At 42.8% G+C, this 27,171-nt stretch overlaps 4 protein-coding genes across 8 annotated transcripts; 1 reads left to right on the top strand and 3 right to left on the bottom strand.

The window, feature by feature from the left end:
* Nucleotides 1-4: 4 nt before the first annotated feature.
* Nucleotides 5-10,162, bottom strand: LOC128264365 (AT-rich interactive domain-containing protein 4B; the record flags this gene model as incomplete). The annotated part of the gene is made up of 4 exons (XM_052999807.1): nt 9,765-10,162; nt 8,526-9,131; nt 7,173-8,457; nt 5-2,667 (listed from the first exon to the last, which is right to left on the bottom strand). Coding segments are annotated over exons 1-4 (4,560 nt in total), but the record flags the coding sequence as incomplete, so codon positions are not given.
* On the top strand, nt 4,603-7,143 carry LOC128264316 (sulfite oxidase, mitochondrial). Its single transcript, XM_052999735.1, has 2 exons — nt 4,603-5,803; nt 6,253-7,143. Exons 1-2 carry the CDS (start codon nt 4,897-4,899, stop codon nt 7,083-7,085), a joined length of 1,740 nt encoding a protein of 579 aa, XP_052855695.1. The 5' UTR covers nt 4,603-4,896; the 3' UTR covers nt 7,086-7,143.
* Nucleotides 10,163-10,793: 631 nt separating the features above from the next.
* LOC128264361 (vascular endothelial growth factor C) lies at nt 10,794-24,739 on the bottom strand. 5 transcript variants are annotated; one of them, XR_008268713.1, is made up of 7 exons: nt 23,388-23,665; nt 16,615-16,967; nt 14,087-14,165; nt 13,989-14,015; nt 12,854-13,344; nt 11,696-11,931; nt 10,794-11,484 (listed from the first exon to the last, which is right to left on the bottom strand). XR_008268713.1 is itself a non-coding variant. In XM_052999803.1 (6 exons), exons 2-6 carry the CDS (start codon nt 16,897-16,899, stop codon nt 11,392-11,394), a joined length of 975 nt encoding a protein of 324 aa, XP_052855763.1. In that variant the 5' UTR covers nt 16,900-16,967; nt 24,598-24,739; the 3' UTR covers nt 10,794-11,391. The 5 variants fall into 5 exon arrangements, 2 of the variants coding, with proteins under 2 accessions (XP_052855763.1, XP_052855762.1); XR_008268714.1 differs by having other exon boundaries at nt 12,710-13,344; nt 23,388-23,664; XR_008268715.1 differs by lacking the exon at nt 11,696-11,931 and having other exon boundaries at nt 12,710-13,344; nt 23,388-23,664.
* LOC128264360 (zinc finger protein 467) lies at nt 24,636-26,123 on the bottom strand. The gene is given in 3 exon segments (XM_052999801.1): nt 24,636-25,216; nt 25,566-25,806; nt 25,808-26,123. Coding segments are annotated over 3 exon segments (1,062 nt in total). The 5' UTR covers nt 26,048-26,123.
* Nucleotides 26,124-27,171: the final 1,048 nt, after the last annotated feature.

Consider the following 27,171-nt stretch of genomic DNA (forward strand, 5'->3'; position numbering starts at 1 on the left):
CTGGCTCCTTCAAGGGAGATCCCCGCTTCTTCGGCTTGGACGCTGTGAGCGAGGTGGCCATGGCCATGGCACCACCGTAGCCACGATCATGCCCAGCCGGAGGCAGCTGGTGCTGCTCCAGACTCTGCTGCATGGCACTGGCCTTGAGGGCCAGCTTCCTGGCCGCCGAGCTGACCACCGTTGCCGCAGCTGCTGCCGGTGGGGATCCCGCTGTGGCACCCGGTGTGCCCATCACTGCTGTGGTGATTACGGAGGCAGTTGCTCCTGCTGCTGCACTTACTGGTGCTCCCACAGTCGAGGCCATTGGCGAGATGCGCTTCTCGAACTCGAAGGGCTCCGTGTCCTTGAACTCGTAGACATCCGAGGAGAGCAGCTTGCGCATGCTCAATCCTGAGCCCGCCGGAGTTCCTCCACCTCCACCTCCGCCTCCGCCACTGCTGCTGCTGCTGCTGCTGTACTTGGACTCCTTGGCCAGGCTCATGGGCGTGGCATTGCCGGCTGGCTGGGAGGTCGTCTGTGGAGCTGCCACAGTGCCACTGCTGATCTCCAGCTTACTCATGTCGGGCAGCGATCGGGTGGCCGAACTGGAGCTGGCCGCGGATGCACTGGAGCAGAAGGAACTGGAGGACGAGGAGGAGGACGAGGGCGAGCAGGCTGCCGGCAGCTCCACCTTCAGGCTGGCCACCGGCTCGGCAAACTTCTTGGACTCCTGCGCAGAGCCAGCTGTTGCTGCTCCAGCTCCAGCTCCTGCTCCTGCTCCGCCAGCTTGCTTCTTGATTAGCTCCCCCTTTTTGGGCACATGCTGCTCCGCCACAGCCGCTGCCGACTTCTTGCCGCCAATGGTCAGAGGCTTCTCCACAATCACCGACGTGTATTTGGCCGTGGAAGAGCCACCAGCTGATGAGCTGGCTGCCTGGCTGGCTGAGGTGCTGCCAAATCTAGCCGGGGCAATCAGAGCGGTGGGTTTGATGTCCGCCCCCGACAGGAAGGGCTTGCTGCTCTTGGAGCACTCCTCCTCCTTGGGCTCTGCCTTGGGCTCGACTTTCAGTGGCTCCTCTTTGAGCGAGAGCTCCCTCTTGGAGACTGGTTCGTGCTGCAGCTTGGACTGTGGGGGCTCCTTCTTGCCAGCTCCTGCTCCCGCTTTTGGCTGCTTGCGGTAGTCGGAGGACTGCGAGTCCTCGTCCACGTACGACTCCGTTTCCGAGGACAGCTCCGTGGAGCTGCTCTTGGCCGAGGACTCCAGCTTGGGCTCCTTCTTGATGTCCGGTAGCTCGGCGGCCGTCGACTCCTTCTTGGCCGCCGACTCCTTGCGCTCCTCGCCTGCATTCGTTGGGTTGAGCAGCTTCGGCTGGAATCCCTTCAGCTCCGAGCGAATCTCGCTGAGATCGTAGTCGCGTCCCTTGGCGGAGGCGGCGCCACTGCTCATGGCGCGATTGCCACCGGCGCGGGAGCCGCGCACTGAGGAGGCCTGCTGTGGCTTGGCCGGAGCAGCTAGCTCATCTTCGTCCTCCTCCTCCTCGGACTCATCGCTGGCATGATGGGGCATGGCTGGGGCCGTGGAGGACGCCCTGCTTGAGACGCGTCCCTTACCCTGCTGCGCCTTGCCCGTCGCCGCCTTCTCCTTGGCACTGCTCTGGCGCTTGGGCCGACGCACTGGCTCATCGGAGTCCGAGTCGGATGCGGAGGCCATCGAGGCGTCGGATACGCGACGCGGCGTGGTGGCTCCCGGAGCAATGCGCGTGGGGCGCTTCTTCATCTGCTGCTGCTGGAGTTGCGACTGCGAGGCAGCTGGGGATTTGGTGCGGCCGGAGTGGGCCACCGCCGCCGCCGCCGGCACCACCACCGACGACGACGACGAGGGTGTGGTGGAGCGCGGCGGCATGGAGTCGCTGCGTCCGCGTCCCCGCTTGGCCCCTCCTCCTCCGCCTCCTGCTCCTCCTGCGCCTGCTCCCGTCGTGGGCGTCTTCACCACACTGGACAGCAGCGAGGGCGTGGAGCTGGCGCCACCCAGCGATCCTCGCGAGGGTTCTCCGGGTCCAGAGTTATGACCCGCCGAGGGCGGTGGTATTTTGGAGCCACCCTGGGGCACTCCTGGCGGCAGCGAGCCCTGTCCCGAATGGGAGCCTCCACCACCGCCTCCTCCGCCGCCGCCACTGCCACTGTTCGCACTGCTGGTGCTTATGGTGCGCGTCTTCTGCTTGGAGCCCTTGGTCAGGTTCTCGGCAATGCGCTCGCGCGGCACCCACTCATCGTAGCGGTTGTTCCAGCCCGTGTAGTGCACCAGGTACATGGGCACGCCCCGCTGCACACTGATCTCGATGACCTTGGCCTCGTACGTGCTGCCATGCGAGCTGGGCGACTTCTTCTCGTGGTAGTTCACCTTCAGCTTGTCCCCGATCCCCACCACAAAGTCGCCCGTGTCGATCTTCTCCACGCTAATCTTCTCCTTCTTGCGCTTCCCGCTGCCCGCTTGCTTCTCCTCCTTCTCCTTATCCTTTTCCTTATCCTTGTCCTTCTCCTTATCTTTGTCCTTATCCTTGTCTTTATCCTTGTCCTTATCCTTGTCCGCCTGCTTGCTGCGCTGGTGCTTCTCCTTCTTGGTGGACACCGGTTGTGTGGCGACTGCTGGAGAGGATGTGCTTGCGGCGCTTGGAGGCGGTACCGCAACTAAAACGATAAAGAAGGCATAATGTTCAGGGGGAGTTGCTTAAATAAGATTGTGAATGATTTCTCTGTTGGGATGCATTTATGTTTCCAATTTAGTTATATTCAAGTTGAAAGGCGATGAGGGTAGTACATTTGGTGACCCCGATTTGCTGAAAAACCCTGATCCCAAAACGATCTATATTGAAATACGATTTTTAAGCGGTACACTCAAATAAGTTTATGAAAGAATTCTCTATTAGGATGCACTCATTTTTTTTGTAATTTAGTTATATTCAAGCTCAGATGCGGAAAGGTAAGAATGTATATTTGGTGACCCCAATTTGCAGAAAGATCCTGACTAAATCGGCCAATATTGTAATTCAATTTTTGAAAGGTATACTTTTATAATTTTGTGTCTCTCTGTTAGTCTGCACTAAATTATTGTTTAAAATTTGATATTTTGTTTTGGTGATACCGATTTGCAGAATGTAGACCCTAACCAAAACTATTCATATTAATATTAGATGTTTAGAAGTTATACTTTTAAAGGAATGATTTCTCTGTTGGTATGCACTTAAAATTTTGAATATTTTGATATTTAAATTTTATGATGCTTTATATATAAAGATTTTGAACTTCTTTTGTATTTCTGTGTTCACCAATAACTTTATTTTAATGACAAACAGAACGGTAACTAAAAAAAAATTCAAAAACCTCAAAAGCAGACAAACAAACACTCAAAAAAATTAATATTTATTTACACATGCTTTTGCGCACTTTTGCATTTTATTTATAATCATTTCAGAGATATCTCGGATCGAAAGAGAAGGTAAACATGAAATTTACGAGAATGAATAACCGAAAAACATAAAAGCATTATCGGCATATACTACTATAGGGAATTTTGAAAAGCTCATCTAATTAGAAAGAGAAGGCATGTTAATTAATAAGAATTTCCTCCATTAGAGAGACTAAAACAAAAGTTCATAATAAACAGGTGGTTATAAGATGAATAAAGTATCTATATAACCTATCTATGTATATAATAAGCAGGAGGTAGCTTATTTGCTTTATCTATATCATTTCAACATAATACCTCGAATTAGAGTGAGAAAGAAAGATAATGTCTTCCCTTATCAAATATATTCATTGTATCTCACACAAAAAAAAATAAAAAAAAAGCAACAAGTGCTTTTGTCAGAGCTTTTTAGCTACAGAACTGAGTAGATTAACGAGCTTAATTCCTTTATTAACTTGCATATTTAGTTAGTTACTCTTGGCCGACTGTTTTTGTTGAGGTATCGATACTTGTATCGATACTTGCGGTTGTGATGCCGTCGTGTGAGTACTTTCTCTACATCATGCATGCTAAACCGAAAGAAAACCGAAAGAAAGTCGAATTTGATATACCCTTGCAGTTATAACAGTAATTTATATTATGATTTATACTTATTTGCTCACTTTTTCTGTTTAAAAAAAAATAATTTTTACTATTAATTAAAAATTAATATGAAATTGTGTAGACGACCTTACAAAAGATTTGATCAGGTAATATTCCAAAATAAGGAATAACAAAGTATTATCCGCAACAATAAATTTAATGTTTTGATTTAAAAATGAGCCAACAATACTAAAATAAAAGCTTAAATAGTTTTGCGGAAGGCGTTGTAGTTTCTTTTGCTTTTAATGTTGAAGAAATGTTTTTTTCCACATAATTTGTAAAGAACTATATTCATCAAAGCCAACATTTTGAAAGCCTCAACTCTTTAAGAGAATTATAAATTACTTCAGAGTAATAAGCTTTTGAACAAAATGTAAAAACCCTAGCACTAAATATCGTATGGGGGATATGGTCTGTTCTGCTGTCAACAAATTTTTGTGTACCCTCTGGAAGGGTATTAAAAACAAACTATAGCAGGGTTGCCAAATTCCCCAAATATCGTATGGGGGCTATGTTCTGTTCTGTTCGGTTGTCAACAAGCGGCTGGTAAACAGTCGAATTAGCGCTTTCTAAGATTGCTTATCAATTAAACCAACGCCGATTTGGGGGGCAGAGGGTGCCGGGGCCAATGTCGCCACTGGACAAATACAAGACACATCAATATAACTAAGGGGGCTACATAAATCAACCGAAAATCAGATTCGCGGGAGCGGCAAGAAGCAGAGAGCAGAGCGAAGAAGCTTGAGATTGGATTGGATTTGGATCTATTTCGAAACGAGTGTTTTGCCGGAGTTCTCGGTTACATAATCATGCGCTTGCTGAGGCGCAGCTGGGCGGGATTGCTCCACCAGAGGCATCGCCTGCTCACAACCACCAGTTCACGGCGGAGCAATGGGGAAAGGGAGAAGGAGAAGGAGCAGCAGCAGCGACAGAAGTGGACCCATACGGGCAGCAGAACCGAGCGAATGCTGTATGCCGCCTTTTGGGCAGGTGGCCTGACTTTGGGCTACCACTGGCTGAGCCATCGGAGCCACCTCACCCAAGTGCTGCTCGAGGAGCAGAAGGAGGAGCAGAAGGAGGAGCAACAGGAGGCAGTGGCTCGACTCTGGCATGCCACCCTCCGCCCGGAACTGCCCACCTACAAGGCCGACCAAGTGGAGCAGCACAACTGCCCGGAGAATCGCATTTGGGTCACATACGGCCTGGGCGTCTACGATGTCACGGACTTTGCCGACAATCATCCGGGTGGCGACAAGATCCTCATGGCCGCCGGCAGTGCCATCGATCCGTTTTGGGCCATCTACCAGCAGCACAACACGCTGGAGGTGCTCGAACTTCTCGAGGGCTTTCGCATTGGCAATCTGGAGGGTCCACTGGTGGCCAGTGTGGACGATGAGCTGGGCTCACCATGGGCACAGGAGCCGCCGCGCCATGCCCTGCTCAAGCCCGCCTCCAAGAGGCCCTTCAACGCGGAGCCACCAATTGGCCTCCTGGCCGAGCAGTTCTACACGCCCAACGAGCTGTTCTATGTGCGCAACCACCTGCCGGTGCCTGTGATTTCGCCCGAGGACTACGAACTGGAGATCGAGGGTGGCGGAAAGGAGCAGACTCTAAGTCTGGAGAGGATCAAGGCCCTGCCCAAGCACTCGGTGACGGCGGCCATCATGTGCGGTGGCAATCGTCGCTCCGAAATGACCAAGGTCAAGGCCGTAAAGGGTGAGTTTGCTTGGGTTGCTCTTGAATGAGTGAACAAAAAAGAGTTGTTCACTTAAGCGAGTAAACTGAACATGTTCACAATAATTGATCTTTTTTGCTCACTTGTTCAGTTAAACAGTTGCTTAAAGAAATTTCTTCATTCAATTGTTTTATTTGCTAACTAGTTTTTTTCCTTATATTCCTTAAATAAATATGTATATGATCTCAAATTATACGCCATTTGAAATTGATTTACTGAACAACTAAAGAAGTCAGCAACTGAACAAGTGAGCAACTGAACAAGTGAGCAACTGAAGAATTGAGTAACTAAACAACTGAACAAGTGAGTGGAACAAAGTTAATGAACAAGTAAGTGAGTTTGTTCACTCAATAAAAAGTGAGCAACTGAACTTGTTCACCAAAGTGAGCGAGTTTACCCAAGACTAATCCATATTGCCCCTTAATTTCAGGACTTTCTTGGGGCGCTGGAGCCGTAGGCAATGCCAAGTGGTCGGGCGCCCGTCTCTGCGATCTTCTGCGGCAGCAGGGTGTCCAGCCGGACGAGGCCAAGCATGTGATCTTCGAGGGCGCCGATCTGGATCCCACCTCGCATCCGTACGGGGCATCCATACCGCTGGCCAAGGCCCTGGATCCACGCGGCGACGTGATCCTGGCCTACGAGATGAACGACGAACCGCTGAGTCGGGACCACGGCTATCCCATCCGGGTGATTGTGCCAGGCACCGTGGGCGCCCGCAATGTCAAGTGGCTGACGAGGATCGTGGTGGCGGACCGGGAATCGGACTCGCACTGGCAGCAGAACGACTACAAGGGCTTCAGTCCCAGCACGGACTGGGACACGGTGGACTTTGGCAAGTCGGAGGCCATCCAGGCCATGCCGGTGACCTCGGCTATCTGCACGCCACAGGCGGGATCAAGGGTGAAGGTGGAGCAGGACGAGGCCAAGGGTGAGGGCGAGGGCCACATCACGGTGCGGGGATACGCGTGGAGCGGCGGCGGCCGGAAGATAGTGCGCGTGGACCTCACCAACGACGAGGGTCTGAGCTGGCACGTGGCCGAGCTGGAGCAGGAGGACAGCCCGGATGGCAGGCACTACGGCTGGTCGCTGTGGACAGCCCGCCTGCCCGTTTCCCAGGCCCAGAGGCGCGCCGGAGATGTGGAGATCTGGGCCAAGGCCGTCGACTCAGCGTACAATGTGCAGCCGGAGAAGTTCGAGCACATATGGAATCTGCGCGGTGTATTGGCCAATGCCTATCACAAAGTCAAAGTGAAGATTGTCTAGACTCAAGGAGGAGCCCGAAGATTGAACAAATAAAGAAAAGACAACCTATCTAGCCTAAGCCTAAACTTTCACTTTGCTGGGACTTACCCGAGGGCGAGGCATCGCGACTGCGCTGCATCTCCGTGGAGTTGGCCTTGCTGGAGGCGGAGGCACTGCTGCCGGAACTGACGTTGCTCTCCTTCTCCATGCTGTGCTGCCTGGTGGAAGCGGCCGCCGCAGCCGCTGCCTTAATCTTGGCCAAAGGTAGATCCGATTCGGCATCCTTGTTGCTTGCAGCAGTTGCCAGGGCAGCAGCAGAACCTCCAGACGTTGCTGAAGACGAGCTGGCCGACGTGGAGAGTGTGGCCACTGCAGTGGTTGGTGTTGCGCCTGCAGATGATGATGCACTGGCTCCCGATCCTCCAGTTGCTGCTGCTGCTGCAGAGCTCTGCGCTGTTGTGGAGCTCTTCTCCTCGTACTTCTCCACCAGACTCTTGACCTTGCCCTGCTGCTGACCGCTGGCCGCCGAGCCCTTGCGCTGCTTCTTGGGTGGCTCCACCATCACGCTGGACTCGCTGGTGTTGCCCGACTCCTCGGCAGCGGACTGCGAGGCGTTGGACACGGCTCTGGCCGGAGTAGTTGTCGCAGCCGCTGCTGCTGCGGCAGAGGTCGAAGTTGAGGCCACCGCCGCCGCATTGGTCTGATTGGGCTGGGCCAGCTTGCTGATGCTCTCCGTCTTCGTGGTCTCCATGGGCTTGGGCGAGGCCACCGAGTTGGCCCGCACCAGGCTGCGGCCCTTGCTGCGATTGGAGTTGCGCGAGGTCATCAGCATGGAGCAGCCCAGTTTGCGGTGGAAGTCGCCGTACGGCTGCAGGAACTTCTTGTACGCCTGCTTCACCAGATTCATTACGCTCACCGTGCAGGGCGTGAAGCCCAGGCGCATGGCAATCAGCTTCCACTGGTTCTGCGAGGTGACGCGGTTGTAGCCGCCGCGCTTCTGCACCGCCCGAAAGAGCCGGTAGAGATCCACGTCCCGGCTCTGGATGGAGGGCACCTTGTTCAGCGGCGTGCCCCGGTCGTCCATGTACTTGTACAGCTGCGCCACAAAGCGATCCTTCTCCTCGTGCGGCTCGTCGTCGGAGGAGTCCGAGTCTATCTCGCCCTCGTCGTCGCTGGAGATGTTCGACAGGCCGAAGAGCGAGTCCCTGTCCCAGTGGGCCGGAAGGATGCTGCTGTCCAGGAACTCGAGGGCCGCCTGCACAGCAGGCACATCTTGTTTGCTGGCCACTTCGCGGGTGAACTCGGTGGCCTCCTTTTTGGGCACCGTGTAGTAGCGGCCGTCCTTGAACGAACGCACCAAGTACTCGTCCTTCACACGAATCCGCACGGTGGCCTGAAAGGTATATACATATACGTATACTAGCAGTTCTTCAGTGATGCTACCCCCAAAAGACAACGCACCTGTGCCGTGGGCGCCACTACGAGGGCGGGAAACCACTTCTCCTTGTCCTTCTTCTTGGACTCCGTCTCCACGCAGACCACCTTGCCGATGTTCTCCTCCTTCTCGTTGACCACCTCCTTGGCATCGCTCTCGTCGTCGTCGTCGGAGCTGTCCTCGTTGAGGTGGCCCCGTCGCCGGCCCCTGCGTCCTCCCACCACGGGATTGCCAAAGTGCTCCGGATGGGTGAGTGGCAGCTGGTCCAGCGTCTCGCTCTCGTTGAAATGGCGACCGCTCTTCAGGCACAGGGCCGTGCGCCTCAGCGTGGTGATGTCCCCGTCGTCGAAGACCACCGTGTATTGGGAGCAGTCCTGGATCTTGGTAATGGTGGCCTCCACGATCTCCTTCCGATCCGGATGGCGCACCTCCACGACGGCACCCACGCGCAGTTGGCCCGTCGGCGCCTTGATGGCGTCATCGGAGACGATGCCAGAGCCCAGTCCCTGCTTGTAGGCCACCTTCACTTTGATGTTGCGCACCACCTTGCTGACCTTCGCCTCGCAGAAGGCGCCCTTGTACTTGGCGCTCACCTCCGTGCCCACGGGCAGCGATGGCGGGTCGTCCATTTGCTGGAAAACAGAATATAGCTTTCGTTAGCTGCTTTCGGCAATGGGTGTTGATCGGGAAAAGCCCAGTCTGCATTGGTAATATGCCAAAAAGGATGGTCATTATTCCATTTCTATAATCACCTTCATTTTGTGGCTCCGCTTATAACGATATAAAGATGATATGATAGTTTAGTGTTTGGTGAATTACTTATCAAAACTTAAGTAAATGAGTTGTCAGATTTCAGAGGATTTTAATGTAAGATCTTAGAAATCTGAGCCTACTATGCTACAATTTGCAATTAAAAATAATAACCTCCAAAGCTTTTATTATAGATTATACCAGAAATAACCTTCTATCTAAAAAATCACCTAAATATTTTTACCTAGTTTATAGTAAAATATATTTATAAATATGTTGATAGTTTATTGTTATTAATTAAGCATTTACATTAACAAATGAATGTCTGACTTAAGTAACTAGATTTCAGAGGAAGATCATACAATTGTCCATAGGCATTGTATAATATTATAAGATATTTCGTTATAATGCTATTAAATATGAATCTTGTATGCGCTGTACTAAATTCAATTAAAATAAAATGAAGTGCAATTGCTAGCAGCTGCCAATGTTTTGTTTTGGTTCCGCCCACTTACCTGCATCTTAATCTCGGGATTCCTGTGTAGCTGGCTCAAGTGCAAAGCTGACTCTCACTTTCTCCAGGTAGACATCCTGTCCAGTGGCCGATGGAATCCTATTTTAATGCGCTTTATATCCTTTGTTTATGAAATTGGACTGCAGCGTTGCAGCTCTTCTTCTTCTTGCGCTGCTGTACCACCACCCACAAGGTGGAAGTTGCGTTTTCCTTTCCACGCCGCCGCCGCGCAGGATGCACCGCCGCAGTTCTGGAATCTGGTGTCCCCGGTCTCAGTTGCGCCTGGCGCTGCACATGGGCAGTTGGGTGTCCTTGAAATCGCAGTAATTCCAATAAAACTCCTTTAGTTTACGTTTTTGGCGCATGAAATTTTCGCTAGAGACGGTAGATGAATAAACATCGATGCCAAAATCTATGTCATCGATGTTTTCAAAATATCGGTCCTATCGATGTTTGACAGGGATTATCGATATTTACCCGTGTTCTCTGTTAGTTCGACGTATCGCTAACATTTCGCTGTTAGTTCGACGTTTTGCTAACATTTCACTGCAAAACACAAACCCACCACAAACACGCAAAGTCACCGTTAGAGGTGGGGAGACATCGATGCCAACATCGGTGTCATCGATGTTTGGCGGGGCAATATCGATGTTTTCCCATCTCTACTCTGCTATCAAAAATGTTAGGAAACGGCTTTACTAACATGGAAATGTTAAGAAAACGATGAACTAACATGAAAATGTTACTGCAGGTATGACTCATAGGTGGCGCTGTCAAAAAGAATTTAAATTGAAAAATGCACTTTACGGATTTTGAAAACACTTTTAATACAAGTCTTAATAAAATGTAGAGAATTATTGATTATTTTTAAAAACTGATTTTTTTTATATATTCTCGAAATCCTTTTCTTATTAATGAAATATATATTTGTCTATTAAACTTTCTCTGCCCAAAGTTTTCGACAAGGAGTATATATAGTTATTTAGTATTATTTATATATAGTATTAGTATAGTAAAAAAAAAACACATCTTTTTGAATTAATAATTCAAAACTTTGTCTGTATTTTCATTACGTAAACTTATATCTAACATTTTATACAAAAAAAAAATGGTTACGCACAAATGAAGTACGGCGAATTGTTGGATAGCATTAAGTTTGTGGACAATTAATTTGGGATAATTTAAAACTTAAACAAGCAGAAATAAACAAATGTGTACAAGGCCGCGAAAAAGTAGATGGCGCTTAAAAATTAATATAAACAAATGAATAAAAATTAATTAACAGGCGTTGCACAGAAATCTCTTGAAAATGTGTCCAAAAGTTCACTTCAATTAAGGCAATAATTTTGGACAATTTTTTAAGTGATAGCAAATCTTTAGAGATTTCGGTGAAACACCTTAAAGTTTTTGACTTTGTGCCGCTTATGCAAAGGGGGAAATACTGTAAGTTAGTTTAAAGGGTACAGTAGTTACAGCCTAGGTTAAATCGACAACTATAAATATTATAAAGTACATAGGCAATACGCTTAGTGCAATTCTTGGGTATTTTCTGTTTATCAGTACTCGGGAATTCCCCTCTAGGAAGCTGGCGTTTCTCCTTCGTACTCCTTGATGTCCCTTAACTGCCCTCACACACTGTACAGGGTGGTGTTATCGGGGTCCACCTGTACGGCCTGGACAATGAAGCGTTTGCGGTCCAAAACATTGATGGGTGCGGCTGGCTAATTTGGGAAAAAATCAATAAATACAATTAATAGACCAATCAATTCAGATATGCAATAATTCAGGCATAACATTACAAGCGGGAAATCGGGAAGGGCGCAATCGAAATAATTACATGTTTAGTTAGCTAAGAGAATGTTAGACATGCAGATATAAGAATTATTAATTCTTTGCGGGTTCAATAAGCATTTAAGCAGGACAAGTACTCACACAATGCAACTCCCATCTCCCTTTTTTTGCCTCAACTCAGCTATAATTTACATTTTTGCTTTTTTTTTTTTATTGTATCCTTAACCAATTGCTAAATAAAATATGCTAATTTTTAGTTAATTTTCCGAGAAAGTTAATTTAACAATATCACAAAAAGTTTAGTTTTCAATCAAATAAATTTGTGTAGTGTGTGCTTTGTTTTGTGGACTCTAAGTATAATACTCGACATTTTTGATCTAAAATGAAACACAAAAGAAACAGAAGTAAAACATATAAAAAGTGAAAAGTGACAAGACGAAGACAAACTTAAATTAAGTGGAATAAATGAAGTGTGGATTGGGTTGTTTACCTTAGTCCATAGACTTTCAACAGTTGGTCGAACAAATGAATTATATAAACAGTCTGAGTTAGATTTAAACACTTGAATAAATACAAACAAAACAGTTGTAACAGTTGCGTATACTAATTGAAACATGCTTAATAATTTACCGAAAAATTACATAATAATAAAATATTATTCAATGGATTTAAACTATTTATTTTTGCATTTAACTACATTAAAATTAAACCTATAATCTACCTCTGAAATTGTAAGAAATGGGTTTCTATACGGTTGAAATCAAGGACTGCTAAATTTTGTATGTACATATATTCTCGAATAGTTTTATTAATATTAAATACAGCTAATTCAACAGAACAACATTTATATGTTTTCAATTTGAAAATAATACTTTTACGAACGAATCGAAACTAATTTAATTGGCAAATAAACTATATGAAAAGTAATTTTAAACCTAGCTTAAGAATTCGCGTTTTATTAAACTTTAATAATATTATTAACTATTCTTGTACTATGTTCAGATTTTCTGATGAATTGACAAAAAAAAAAAGAAGTTGAGTACCATCCTGAATAAAGAAAAATAAATATTCAAGGAACTCGTGGAGCCTGGCTTGGTAGTGTGTAGAGAAAGCTTAAGCTAGAGAGCCACCACCAGGTATCAACCGCAAACCAACCAAGGACGAGTACAACCGATCCCCAGACCAGACCAGACCAGACCAGACCAGGACCAGATCGAAACCAATCCTAATGGAGCCTCAGGGGAGTGGAGTTGGAGTGGAGGTGGAGGTGGAAGTGGAGTCCTATCGGGAGCCACTCACGTCGGTGCACTTGCACTGCGTCTCGTCGAAGACGGTGCCGGTGGTGCAGCTCTGGTTGTAGCGGCACACGCAGGTGCAGTTGTCGTCCACCCAGTACTTGCTGTCCGCCTGCTCCAGGCACTTGTCCCTGGCGTCCGTGTTGTGGCACTCGCAGCGGCACAGGTCCTTGATGTACGACTGGTACACGTTGCAGTCCTCCGCCTTTGTGCGGCAATCGCAGCGGCACGCCGTGTGCTGCTCCACGGTGACGATGGTGAACGGCCTGCGTCCGCTGGTGGCCGCCCGGTCCACCTTGCGCACCCGCAGCTGCACCTGCTCCACCTCCGTGGGCTGGCAGGAGATCAGCGTGGAGCCGCAGCAGCCGTTGCACCGGCTGATCCGCGTGCAGGCGGGCATGTAGTAGTAGTTCGCCCTGTCCTCCGCCGGCGGCATCAGCTCCACGATCGTCGGTTGCGGTGAGCAGCTCGCCGGCGTCGCGTTTCTCACGGCGGCTAAAGAAGAAAAATATAAAATCAGTTTAAATATGTTTAAAATTGATTTTCATTTATTAGATTATAAAGGATTACTCATCAGCTAAAGAACCTGCGTTTTGGGTACTGTTTTAACACAACATTATAAAATCAGTTTAGATATATTTAAAAAATTGGACTTTCTATAATTAGTTTATAAAATTCAAAGTACAATTTAGCTGTCGAATGAATTCCTCTAGTGCTAAAGAATTCGCGTTTTTGGTGTTGTTTTAACACAAGGACGAATAATCAAATTTGGCAACAGAAACGATTAAAGAAAAGTAATATAACTTTGTACTAGTTCAACAAAAATCTATACAAGTTAGGCCTCTGTTTTATAACACCACAATGAAGCTGAAGAATTCGCGCTTGCAACTTAGTTCATAGGTAAAGTAAAAATTATAAGGTTTTCACTAGTCAGTGCCAAATGAAGCTTAAGAATTCGAGGTTGCAACTTTGTTGATTTGTAAAGGTAAAAATACAAAATAAGAAATTATTGTATAGGTAAATATATAAAGGTTTTCATAAGCTACATTATCCCCGCTACATAAAATTGTTCAACAGGGCTGAAGAATACGCAATTATTAAATATTTCAATCTGTTAAATATTTGTGTTGTTTGCTTACATTTCGTGATGCTGCGCTTGAAGTTTTCTGCAAATAAGAAAGATAACAAATTACAATATTTATCTGTTGGCAAAGACTCCAATCCATTATCAATATACCTTTGGAGGACGGCATCTCGCCGGACACATCGTAATCGGCGGTCACGTTGCTCAACTCGGCGGACACGGCCAGTGGAAGCTGTAAGACAAATTATCGATGGTTAAGCTTCCACCAAAACATTCATTTGAACTTAGTCATAGGCTACTTCTATTCCCCCTTTTATATCGAATTCCGAATCGGACGTCAACTGCATAGAAATGGTTTAAATAAATATATATATCAACGCCATCGTGCGTCACCTATGTAGGTATTTGAACCGTTTATAAATGTGATTTTGTTGGCCAATTCCAAGCGGAAGAGGAGCAAGTGAATCGTGCCCACGTGCCGAGTTCCCGGCGCCGTCGCTTTGGTTTCGGCCAATTTGCACGTAGATGTGACGGTAGCCACATATCCATGTTCTGGCCATGATTCATTAGCGGCATTTGCGACTCAAAGCCGTTAATTGTCCGATCTGGGGAATCAGGCTTATAATAACAGCAACAACTGCGTCACAAAACGGAGAAAGTTCAAGCGCAAATGACAAACGATCGCCGAGGAAATGGCATATTTTATAAGTTAATTAGCTTCAGTGATAATATTAATCACAAAAAAGAAGCTAAGATATGTACATATGTGTGCGTATTATAACCTGTCTGTATCGTTAGTTGGTTTACAAAAATATTTGGAGAACAAATTCATGGAAAATATTAATGCTCCATGCAACTTCCTATTTTATATTCATTCAAACCATGATATGAGAGTTTTAGATACATAAGTACTTTTATGTATCGCTGAAAGAGTAATTATAATTTATTGTATATTTCTATAGCTAAAATTGATATTACAAGAATATGAGTACCCGAATTTATAGATATGTACATATTTATAGAACCCATCTGTTTCTCAACTGATAATCGTAATCGTAATCGAGTTTTCTGTTCCAGGAAGCGAATCGCATTTCTGTGAAACAACAATTGGCCCAACACTAATTGCCATCCGGTATCGAAACTGTTATTGTTTTGACTTCTGTGCAGCTATTTGCCGAGTACCCACAAACAGATCCCGATTTTGATCCCCCCACTTGTTTACCCAGCCAATATGACTCCGTCGTAATGCCGAAACCCTTCCGCCGCAATTTTTCTTCGCTTTCTTTGCCGGCAAAGGAAATCTTGTGTTTATTTTGGCACTGACGCAAACAAATCTTCTGGTCGGTGGGTTAGAAAGTACTGCATGTGGATGCGGGGGCCGCTGAGTAACGCCCAATTAAAAACGTAATGCGAACTATTTGTTTTGGAATCAAGGCGATCACCGCTATCAATGCCAAAGACGCAGACAGAAGCACAAAAAGGCACTGGGAGAAAATTATTACTATTTTAAAATACAAAATAAAATAAAAAGGAAATCAAAGAGTTCTAAAATGTTTATCATTTTAATTAATCAACAAATTAGTATTGCATAATACAATTTTTTTTTTAAGATATCTTGATATTCAGAAGTGACACATAAATCTCTTCAGTTGAAATTCGTTTTGAATGTACACACAGTGAGTCACAAAATTATTCGTTGCCTCTTAGGATTTCAGAAAAACTCAACATTTAATCAATGAAAATCCAAAAAAATTGTATTTTAGTATACTGCATAAAAGAAAAATATCAAAATATGCTACCATTTTGAAACTACAGATATAACTACAAGGCAAACAAGATTTTAATTCATTATTTTGATCATTTGTTTGTATTGTGCATCATTTGATTTTGTATACTTCAGCGAATTTTAAGCAGATATTTCTGTTTATTTGCCAAGACCAAGTTTAAATCAAAAATTAAATTAATAAACGTTTTCTAAGGCATAGATTTGCTGATATTTTCGACATCAGTGTTTTAGATGTGCAACCTTTTTTCGTTACGTGAGAAGAGGCTGAGACAACGGCGTCTGTCCACGGGCTGCTCCCGATCTTGGGTGGGGGATTGGGGATTGGGGTTTGGGGGCTGGGGTCTGGGATCGGGCCACGAGTTGGGGTTGTGCAGTGAGACTGCGCCTTATCAAACTGCAAACAAAACAGCGGCGATGACGCTGACCCAAATATGCAATGTCTCTAGGCGGCACAGTGGCGCCATCTGGATGCAGCATGAGATGGGATCGCGTTAGATATTATAAGAAATATTTTGTAAATAAAAGTCTTCAAAGGGTTTTCTCAAAATTTAACGTAAGCCAACATTTAAAAAGAGGTTTTGGTAATGGCATCATATTTTTTTGTTGGAGCGAAATTCATGTATTAACAATATTTCAATAGGTTTGAAATGATTTGATTCATAGAGTATTTTTTATTGTAATGCACCTCTAATACAGAATTCTGTATTCAACCACGAGTCATGTTTCTATTATTTCGTTCAAACTTTGAAAAACCATTTCCTAGTTAATACTGTAAGGATCTTTTTTATCCATTCTTTCAAAGACTTAAAAAAAAAAAAAATTATTTAATAGATGCACTTATTCCAGGAATTTTGCTTAGTTGCTTTAAGTAAGATTGGCCCGTATTCCCACTTACCGCCAGTGGTTTTCCGGCTTCGGCGGCTGCTCCTTGACAGCAGCTGCCCTCCACTGCATCCGGCGCCGTATTGGGGTCGTCCGCCTGGCGGAGCAGACGTACCTTGGTCTGCGAGGAGGAGGTGGAGACTGGGGCGGCGGCGTAGAAGAAGCGCTGCGACGGGAGCCTATTGTTGGGGGATACGAGAGCCACGCCCACTGCTCTGCCGACGAACAGGATTAGGAGCAGCAGCGGCAGGAGGAGCAGGGGCTGTTGGACAAGTTCGTGAATTCGTTTTCGGGACATGGTGAAGCGGTCCTTTACAAAACTGACTCCCAAATACGGTTGATGTCACAGAATCAATTAACTATTGTCTGCAAATAAATAAAAACGATTAGAAATTGCTGGATACACACATATGCATATCTTTTAAAACGTATTACAAATTTAAAATCTATTAATTATAAGACAGCTTTTTGTTATAAAAACAAAAGTTAAAACAGAAACAGAATATTTTAAGCCTTTTTCATATTCTAAGAATTTTGTATCATTAATAACTACTAAAATATGTATGAATGTTTTAAACTTAGGAGTAAACTATGAACTAAATTATAGCTTCTTGTTTCAAATCATTTTTTTTTTTTGGGAAAAAAGTATTTCTGGCATTTGTTATTTCAAGATTAACAATTGTTCTACATCATCACGATATAAGTTATCAAATGCGGAAGTTACAATTTGCGAAAGTAAACAGCAATGAGTCAGTGAATAAGAATTTATGTTTATAATTAAACTACAGTTTAATTTAATTTTACCAAATTCTTTTCAGAACTGAATATTTAAAAGGCAGGTAAACTTTTTATCAGGCTATATTACCCTTTAGAACTATAAAAACATTTTATGGTTTTTCCGAGTGTAAAAAGTGTGAAAACGCATCTTTTTTTTGACTACCCACCGAATGATTTACGACTTGAGTTGATTTACAGGGCAAGTTGGAAAATGTCAGTGTCAGAGATTTGTATTGTTTTCCTAGGCTTTCATCTCATTTGTGTGGTGGTTAATTTGCTTTTCTTCTTCTGGTCTCTCGATTTACAATGTCAATTCTTAGGTGTAGGTGTACAGTGTACACAGGTGGAGGTGGCAGGTGGGCGGGCACGTTTACCATTCGAATTGGGGTCAGTTCGGTTATGAATGCGATGTTGACCAACGAGGCAACAAAACCTCTTTATGGCTAACTTGACATTGATACAAAAAGTCTTATCAAAGCATACACACCACTCGAGGGTACAAAATCGTGCGTCAGGCATATCAATGAGACAATCAGTCGGCCGATTGCATGACAATAATGCGCTTAAGGACAGGAAGCCACACGTTAGTCATGACCAACTAGATAAACATCCTCTTAGCACTATCAAAATCATCAAAGGAAATCAACAATGTAACTGTGGCTGTAAAGGGCCTTTGGCTCAAAGGGGTTACTAATTAAACCAATATTTTATAGCGATAAAACCATATTATTTCACAATAATAAAGAAAAGAACTTAGAACAATATAACTATATGAACAGGTTAACAGGAAGGCACACGTTATTCATAATCACCTAGATAAACATCCTCTTAGCACTATCAAAATCATAAATAAGTCAGCAGTATAACTTGACTTATCTAAGGGCCATTAAATGACTTACTCAACGCGGTTACTAATTTAATAAGCATTTGATACTTACATATTAAAACAACCTTATTCATAATTATAAAAGAAAAAACTTAAAAAACAATATAACTATCCTAACAGTTAACAAATTTAAGAAATTTTTTAAACTCAAGGCGGCTAAAAAAATATATATAAAATATTAAAGCTAGTCATTTATAATATAAATAATCAAAATCTTAAACCATTATAACAGTATATGGGCTTGCAAATGGAAAAGTCTAAAAAATTATTAGTAAGGTATGATGTGTGCCACAAAGTGCATAGGCCAACCAAAATGCCTCACATTTTTAGATGTTTACACGGTATTGAACAATGCACTGCCACTGCCACTGCCACTTTTGGCTATGAATGAACCGCGTTTGTTCGCCGGCTGTTTGCCCGTTTCTTTTATTACGGCCATGCTTTGACTCATAAATCAGAAACAATTGTGGCCAATAAAGCCCACAAAGTCGGCAAAAGGCGACAGACAGGATTCTCGTATAATCAGCGGCAATCAAGGAGTTTCGATTCGGAATTCTTTGGCCAAAGACTTTAGCCGATTTCCTGTCTGCATGAAAAATCTTTGGTTCTTCATTTTGTATGCAGAATGCGTACGAAGTTTAATATTTCCTGTACATACATATGTATGTACATATGGGTTTGAACTTCAGTTACTGATCGTGCACTTGAAATAAAATACGACTGTAATGATTAAAATAAACATTTCAAACTATAAAGGTGAGTCGTCCTCAACTGAAGAATTCGCGGCTATTGTAAAAAATAAAGATGAGTAAAAAAGACAGTCCTAGAAAATTCTAGCTTTAAGTTCTAAAAACATTTTTAAAGGCTCAATTTTTAATCTGAGTGCAGGTTCCACTGTGGCTGTGGCTGTGGCATTTAATGCATTTTATTATTTGTTTTATATTCACTGCATTCCCTTGCGTCGCCCTGTTTCTTATTCTTTTTTGCGTACTGCTTTAATACGAAAAGTCTTATTATAGGTCAGTTCGCATTTCCCTTTCAGCTGCTCAACTTGTTGTTGGGCCGTCGATAACGAAACGCACGCCCAGTTGATAGTGATAGACCCCAGTAGTTGTTGTTCAATATGTACATATGTATATAGCATGGCTATAGCTAGGCCACAAGTGATCAAGGCGCTTTATCAGCTTAGCATAGCTAGCAATAGCAACAATCAACAAAAAACGCAAGAGTAAAATCGCAATTCATTCATAAAAATGCAAAACAAAAAATAGAAGATCAGGAAGCAGAGGAAGAAGCAAACATAGGAATTGTGCTCCCCCATGGAGCAGAAAATAAATAAAGATTGGGGATGAGAAGAAAGGTCTGATTGCGAATCAGAAGGTTAGCATACCCTTGGTTGCAAGTTTAATAACGCGGTTGTAAACTGTTTCTTCTAACATTGCCGGCATGAGTAGCCTTTCTCAGAGGCTAAACAAATTGGTTTGGGGTCACCAAACTCCATATTTACACATTTAACTTGATACGTGTTCTATCACTATTAATCTCAATATAAAATTTATTATCACTAAAAACCGAAGTCGAGGTCACCAAAGTACTATTATTTACTAATCTAGGCTTTAACATAGGCTATTTTTCGAAGCTTATTTCATTGGAATAAAATTTAACAAATTATCACCAACTACACCAAAAGTATTAAAATGTCTTGACTGGATCCATCTGTGGAACACTTTAGCTAAAGAATTCGCGGTTTCAAATTGAACTTTACCAATTTAATGGTAAAATTTTTCTAATTTCTTTCTGTGCTTAAGGGGTAACCGAATAAGAGTAAAGTGAAAAGGGAGTAGTGCAAGCAACAACACAGGAAAGAGGCAAGAGAGAAAGATCGGATGGTGTTAAAAATAGCTTTAAGCTCGCCTTGTAACGGGAACCGAGGAGTTTGCGCTTGTTTTTAAATTGTGTATGTTTCTGCACTTGTGTTTTAGGTGTAATGGGTATAAATACGTACATATTGAGCAGACATGTGTTTATTTGTTGGGTGCAATCAACACACACCCACACTCACGCCTGCTATCATTGTTTTCCTTTCTGTTTTTCTTATTTTTTCCCCCCTTTTTTCTTGGCTCTTTTTAACAGTTAAGCAAATGCCGATTGATATGACAGACCAACAGTTGTTATTGTTTATCTTATTGTTATTATTATGTATGTATTTCTCCCACTGTTTGCCTCTCTCTTTCTCTCTGTTGCCAGGTGTCACGCACACCTGTATGATTCATCTTGACATTCCTTTGCCCTCCTCTTGTTGTTGTGTTTTTTTTTTTTGGGGGTGCTGCACAAGCTTTAATGCCAAATAGCAGCTGTTAACTTAACAGTGGGGAATTTGGATAATTGATTTCCACAAAGAGATCACGTTATTATCCAATTCAGAAACGGGGTTAAAACATTTATAATTTGTCACTGTGCTTTATATACGACTCAGGACTTGCGATATCGTTAAACATATTGTTTAAAAATTAATAATACAAATAGAGTATAATGCTATTGATATTATTGATAACATATACTGCTATATGAAATTTTCAAACTTTTATAAAATCGGTTAAAAATGTATCGATTTTCAAAAAGTAGGTTACACAATATTTCTAAATCAGGATCGGTGGCTAGCTATACTGTCAGGCTAACGATTACACAACCTGTCACATCGAAGGTCTCTTTAACCCGCTTATCAGGGGCTGTTGCTATTCAAGCATTTCGTCAGCCAATACAGATCGACAGAGGGAGACAGGAACAGAGGGAGCGAAAAGGAGAGCGCGAGACATTAACTGCGTACAGATTACAAAATTCAGCACGTTTTTAAATTATAAATACTTATTGCGAAAGCGACAGGCTTTTGTTACTGGTCTTGCTGATTGTTTTAAGTACCCATTACTTTTTGCAGGAAAGGGGTATCTTAACTAATTTAAAATCATATCTACATTGGGCAAAACAATTTTACAAGCATTTTATATGAAAAGTGTACTTAAAATTGTTTTGCCCACGGTATGTTATTTCCATAGACATTTATTTTTTTAGGGTTATAGTTCTCGTTACACTACTAAAGACTGCTTTTTAAAATATTCTACACTTTTACCCATTAAAACCAAGTTTTAAAGCTCGCTTATTAGGTATCATTGAATCGATAAAACTGTCCTTAATGATATAAATTAAGATTGTGCAGGTGACAGGGTGTTTTATTCTCCAAGTTTCAAGGCATTGTTTTCCAGTGCGTCACCCAAAGATGTCGAAAAAGATATGAATAATAATATCAAGGAAGAAAAAGCGAGAAATCGAAAGGAATCATCTCGGGATTTAGATCCCACCACTTGGGCGGTCCACAATTATACGAAGGGAGTGCCCCGACCAGGCAATTGCTCCCTGCGAAAGAATTCCAAAACAAAAGGAAAACTCGAATGCTAATGATAAGCCTGCGACGAGGGGCGGTGGCGGTGGCGGGGGCGTGGCAGATCAGGAAACAGGCCCAGTGGTTGTCTCCTCGTCTGGCTATTCGCTCAGGCAAATCAATTACAATATAGACATGATGATAATTCCACCGCATCCATGGAAAGATGTTGATGGGGAGCATCATCACAACAAACAACAGAAGGCAGAAGTGGGGGCGACAGGAGGGCATTGGGTTCTACAAGATAAATTATGGATTTGAGGCCCCCCAAAGGGATCGGGTTAACAGAGACGTCTGGAATGCGAGTTAAAGATCAACCGATTTCAACTTTCAGTTGGAGAAAGTATTTACAAAAAGTTATATTACCATGCTGCAACGCATATGTTTAGTATAATTGTAAAGGTAACTCGTAGTCAAATCCCCTGCTAAAAGTAGAACTTAATAATGGAAACATTATGAACTTATCTCGTTTCAATTAACTTATTGTACATTGTTTTTTTTACTCAGGCAAAGTAACAAACAAGTTAAATGAACTGTCCGGAATGTGAGTTTAAGATAAAACGACTTAAAATTTCAACACGTTGGAGTCACTTAATTAAAATTGTTTTTTGAAAGCTATTAGAATTATTGAAACGTGATTCGCTTATTGATCTACATGTAACAATTAACTTGAAAACTATAAAACCAATTGACATTCTCAGCCCCGTTTTCATTTGTTTCTACTCTACAATATAGTCGAAATTTAACACGTTCAGTATGAAATCAGAATTGTATAGAAATTTATAGAGCATTTTCTTGCTGTCGAACGTGATTGTTTTACAAAATTAAACCTGATATAAATCTTTATATAATAATCCAATATTGTACTAGATGTGACTTTTTTGAATAAATGGTTTAATAAATCGTAATTAAAAAATAATAAAGAATACACACATACATACAAGCAATAGCGTTCCTTAAAATCATTTAATAATCAATCAGAATAGATAGTTTTAAAATGGTACTAATGAACATTGATTGTCTTTAAATTAAATATTTGTATATTTAAGTACTGATTATTGTAAACTAAAACCGACTGCTTTAATGTACGATTTTATAGGTCAATAGATTTTTGAACTTTATTGGCAGGTTATCCATAATTATTAGTCCATAAGCAAGTTGATATATTGTAATTTAAAGCAGCGAATACATTTTCAGTTAAATTCACTTGGATTAATTAGCGAATGCAATAGTGATTCAGTAATCCCCAACTCGCACGCGATTTGACGTACTTTGATTTGAATATCGATTAAAGCCAGGCTTAGACTTTGTTAATTATCTGTGGGGCGAACTCAAGCGCAACAATTTTCACAGGGGGTTTTTCACAGACCCACTGGAATAACTCAACAGTCACATCAAAAACGTTAATTGCAATTGTACTTTTCTGTATTTTTGTTTTTGTTTTTTTCATTAGTTAATGATAAAACTTTGTTCTGGTTTTGGTCGAAAGCTATTTTAAAAAAAACAAGAGGCTAAACGTATAGAGAGCTTTATAAAAGGCCCGGCTTCAATGGGGCAGAAGTGGAAAAACATATAAACAATAACAAAAAGCAGTTTTAGTTTAAATGTTAGCCGAACTTTAAGGTCGCTGGCTTTTTTTTGTTATTGCTACTAACTTTTGTTTATTGCACGCGCTTCAATAACTTACTGTATGCAAACACGGCTCGAAAATCAAGAAATCACTTAACGATATGCTGAATTAAATTATTTTGGGATCACCAGCACAAAAATCAGTTAATACGTAACGAAAAAACAGGAAAAAAATAAACACACAGAATAATGTTTTTTGTATTTTGTGATAAATATTTGAGCGCGACGGTATATTATGGAGTTAACTTCGCGGAGATCGGCCGCACTGCCTTCCAAGCACCAGCAAGTTCCGTTCAAAACTGTCGTCGCAACGGTGTGGGCCAAGTTACTGTGCCCCTATCACAATCACGATCCCAAATAACAAATAACAATAGCAGTAGCAGTACCGATCGCAGTAGCTTCGCGCTCTCCCACTCTCCCGCTCTCAGCGCTCTCTTCTGATCTGGGGCTGCTGCTGTGGGCCGAATCAGCTGTTAACTAACAGAGATGGGATCCACTGTAAACTATTGGGGCCTACGGTACCGACTTTTCCATACCCTTCTAGAGTTTAAATTTCCCTTGGGCTCCACGAAATTTTAATTATGTTTAAATTTAGAGCTAAGGTAATTCCCAACTACCAATATAAATGACTCTATCGATTTCTCAAGCTTGTTTCAATTCTTAACTACATATAAACAGTTAAGTTAAGAACTTTTAGCTTTAGCAATACCCTACAATAGGTTTATCATGCAGTAGAGGAAAAATGCCTTTCATATCTGTTAACCCATTCATAGTTAAATGATGCAATCTAATCTACAATTAGAAATATCCATCGGATTCGAAGGAAGTTACTAAGTTAGTTTAAATTAAGAGGTAAGGAAAGAAATCGTTAATCTTCTACAAAGCACTTATATTCATAACTGCCGTTAAAAAATCTTATTGCTTGAACCCTAAAAAAAGTTGTATTCTTGTTAAAAAAATAAAAACTTTTTTTTTTCATTAATAAACAGAAGCAGCAGTTTATTTTGTATTTTAAAAATTATTTTTTATCGGTTGTCTTTTGCTTGATATTATCAGTCAGGTTGAGGTAGTTTTAATTTTGTCATAAGCATTATCTTAAATGAATTATAAACGTACTTATGTAATTCGAGCTGATGTATTTTGAAGTGATAATTATTGCTAGTTTAAATGATTAAAGACTTATAAATAAAAAAAAGTTTTTCACAGCTCTTAATTTTTAAAAAGTAACTTTAACTCTATTACGTGAACAGTCATAGAACCGAACATACCTTCAATGTCCGATCGAATGACTGTCTTCTCAATCCTTCTACGGATGCTTCTCGTTGACGTGCCGCTCGAGATCGATGGCCCGGAAGAAGGGCCACAGGCAGAGCTGGCAGACGAACTTGCCGTGCCCGTGGCCGCGATCCGTGGCCATGTGCTGGGTGAGATGGCAACGCTGGGCGAAGCCCTTGCCGCAGGTGGGACACACATGCGGCCGATGGTCCAGGTGCTGGCTGTTCACGTGCTTCTTCAGGTGATCGGCGGTGGCGAAGTCCGCCTGGCAAACGCCGCACACATGGGCGCGCAACAGCACGTGGACACGTTGCAGGTGGGACCGCAGGGCATCCCGGCTGCCATGGCTCTTGTCGCAGTAGCAGCAGTCCAGCGGACTCTTCTCGTGAACCCGCTCCAGGTGCCGCACCAGGCCCAAGCTGCCCGAAAACCCGTTGGCGCAGAAGGGGCACACAAAGACGTTCGGCTTGGTCTCGTCCACAATGCACGACTCCTTGTCCAGGCCCATGGGCCAGCCGAAGGTGAGGTCGTCGTCCCAGTCGACGCTGGGCAGCAGGTCCTCGAGATTCTCCTCCAGCATCTCCAGGTCCTCGGTTTCGTCGACCTGGCTGCCTGCCGCAATTAGGTTGGGATAGTCAATGAGGTATTATAGTTTAGTATTTAACTTGTGTTTAAATATAAGTTTTAAGAAAATTAATTGCAATGGAACTAAGGTTCATCTTCGTTTTGAAAACAATATCATACATATATCACATATACAAACTAAGCTACCCAACTTGTATATCTATTTATTTAAACAATCCTAACTTATAGTTAAAACTAAGAGCTGACAAAAATAGTGGTTAGAGCTATAGCTGCAAGAGGCCTTCAGCTCTTAGAGTCCCTAGGGTCCCTACTTGTATAACTTTAACCTAATCCTGATTTATTCCATAACAAAATATAATGATTTGGCCCGGCCCACCTGTTTCGCTGGCCGTGGACTCCAGGAAGCGCAGGTGGTGCACCTCGTCGGCGTGCTCCTGCAGCTCCCGCATCCCGCTGAAGGTCTTCACGTCGCTGCAGTTGTCGGCGCACATGGCGCAGTAGAAGAGCGACTGCTCGCCGTGCCAGCTGACCACATGGCGGTACAGGAAGGTGGCCGATTTGTAGCGCTTGGCGCACTGCAGGCACAGGAACTGGCCGTCGGCGTGCTTGCGCTGCCGGGTGCCGCTCCAGCCGGGCCTCGTCGCCGTACAGCGTCAGGCAGTGGCAGCAGATGAACAGGCGCCGCAGCCTGGCCGCGCACTGCTCCTCGTGCCGCTTGGTGGCCAGATGACGCGGGAATCCCGCCAAGCAGACGCCGCAGTGGTAGATCCGTTTCTGACCGACCCTCTTTGCAGCCGGACGCAGGGCTCTGCGGTTGCCGGAGCCTGGCGGCTTCGGGCGGATGGCCACCGACTTCATGGATCAACACAAATAGTTATATTTCATTTAAATTTAATTTACCACAACACACTCGCTGCTTATCGATATCGATAGAGGCGTGATATCGATCAACCGCAGGCAAGGCGCCTAAAAATACCAAAAAGCTAGACATTTGTCGCCAAAAATACGGCCACTCTAACGGAAAGTTATCCAAGACTCTAACCCAATTAATCAGTTTTTGAATATCACTAAAATTACTTTTTAAAGCTTATAATTTCAAATAAAATAAAATAATAAAATGATTTTTTTTCCTTCTTTTGTGTAATATACAAAATTTTTAAAAGCAATCATTAAAAACAATTTTAATTTAAGTGTATTAAGATATTTGAGTTGATTTGTAATCACTAAATAGCCTCTGTAGTTACTTTTAAGTACCAATGAAATAAAAAATCTGTATTTGAAGGATTTGAACCCTGTTGAAGCTACACTTTCTGATCGACTTTGATGGTTATATTAATCTAGTAGATAGGGTTTAAAATTGTGGCCAACTATATAATACAAACCCTATCTTGAGTAATTTATCACTTTGTCTATAGGGGAAATCTGCTACATATTAAAATCTAGCGTTACAAATATTTATAATTTTTAAAATATTTTAATTTAGCAAAAAAATTCAATATCTAAAAAAAATTATAACTTTAAAGCAGATAAGTCGAGTATAAACTACAAAAGTTTTAGACAACATATCCCATATCCTTGAGCACATTAAAAATAAGATTTTCCGAATGAATAGAACCACACGTACATTTTCGTCACTTGAATATTTATTGTACTTCATTTAAATCATTTGTATTTGAATTTTTTTTTACATACTTTTATGGTTTTTAATTTCATCAGCATAATTCAATAATATATATTTTTTGTATAGTATAATAATTTTATAACACGTTTTTCTGCACTGTGCAAATAATTTGTCCATCAACTTCTATTCAATTTGCGAATTTCCTTTTAGTTATTTGCGTGATGGAGTGTTGATATTCAATTTTCCTTGAATTCTTTAGTACAGTCTACATTAAATGGTTTTACATTTGATTTTTTTTACCGACTAACATTTTTGTTGTATATTCATTTTTTTTTTTGGGTTTTTCTCAAAATAATTCATG

This window comes from Drosophila gunungcola, unplaced genomic scaffold, assembly GCF_025200985.1.
Source record: "Drosophila gunungcola strain Sukarami unplaced genomic scaffold, Dgunungcola_SK_2 000066F, whole genome shotgun sequence".
Lineage (NCBI taxonomy): Eukaryota > Metazoa > Arthropoda > Insecta > Diptera > Drosophilidae > Drosophila > Drosophila gunungcola.

What these genes read in the sequence shown, in the direction of transcription:
- LOC128264316 (XM_052999735.1), top strand. Translation starts at nt 4,897, where the DNA reads ATGCGCTTGCTGAGGCGCAGCTGGGCGGGATTGCTCCACCAGAGGCAT. An exon ending in CAAGGTCAAGGCCGTAAAGG is followed by an intron (nt 5,804 to 6,252) that starts GTGAGTTTGCTT and finishes CCTTAATTTCAG; the next exon opens with GACTTTCTTGGGGCGCTGGA.
- LOC128264361 (XM_052999803.1), bottom strand. Translation starts at nt 16,899, where the DNA reads ATGTCCCGAAAACGAATTCACGAACTTGTCCAACAGCCCCTGCTCCTC. An exon ending in CGAGATGCCGTCCTCCAAAG is followed by an intron (nt 14,016 to 14,086) that starts GTATATTGATAA and finishes TCTTATTTGCAG; the next exon opens with AAAACTTCAAGCGCAGCATC. An exon ending in CGCAGTGCAAGTGCACCGAC is followed by an intron (nt 11,485 to 12,853) that starts GTGAGTGGCTCC and finishes TTCCCAAATTAG; the next exon opens with CCAGCCGCACCCATCAATGT.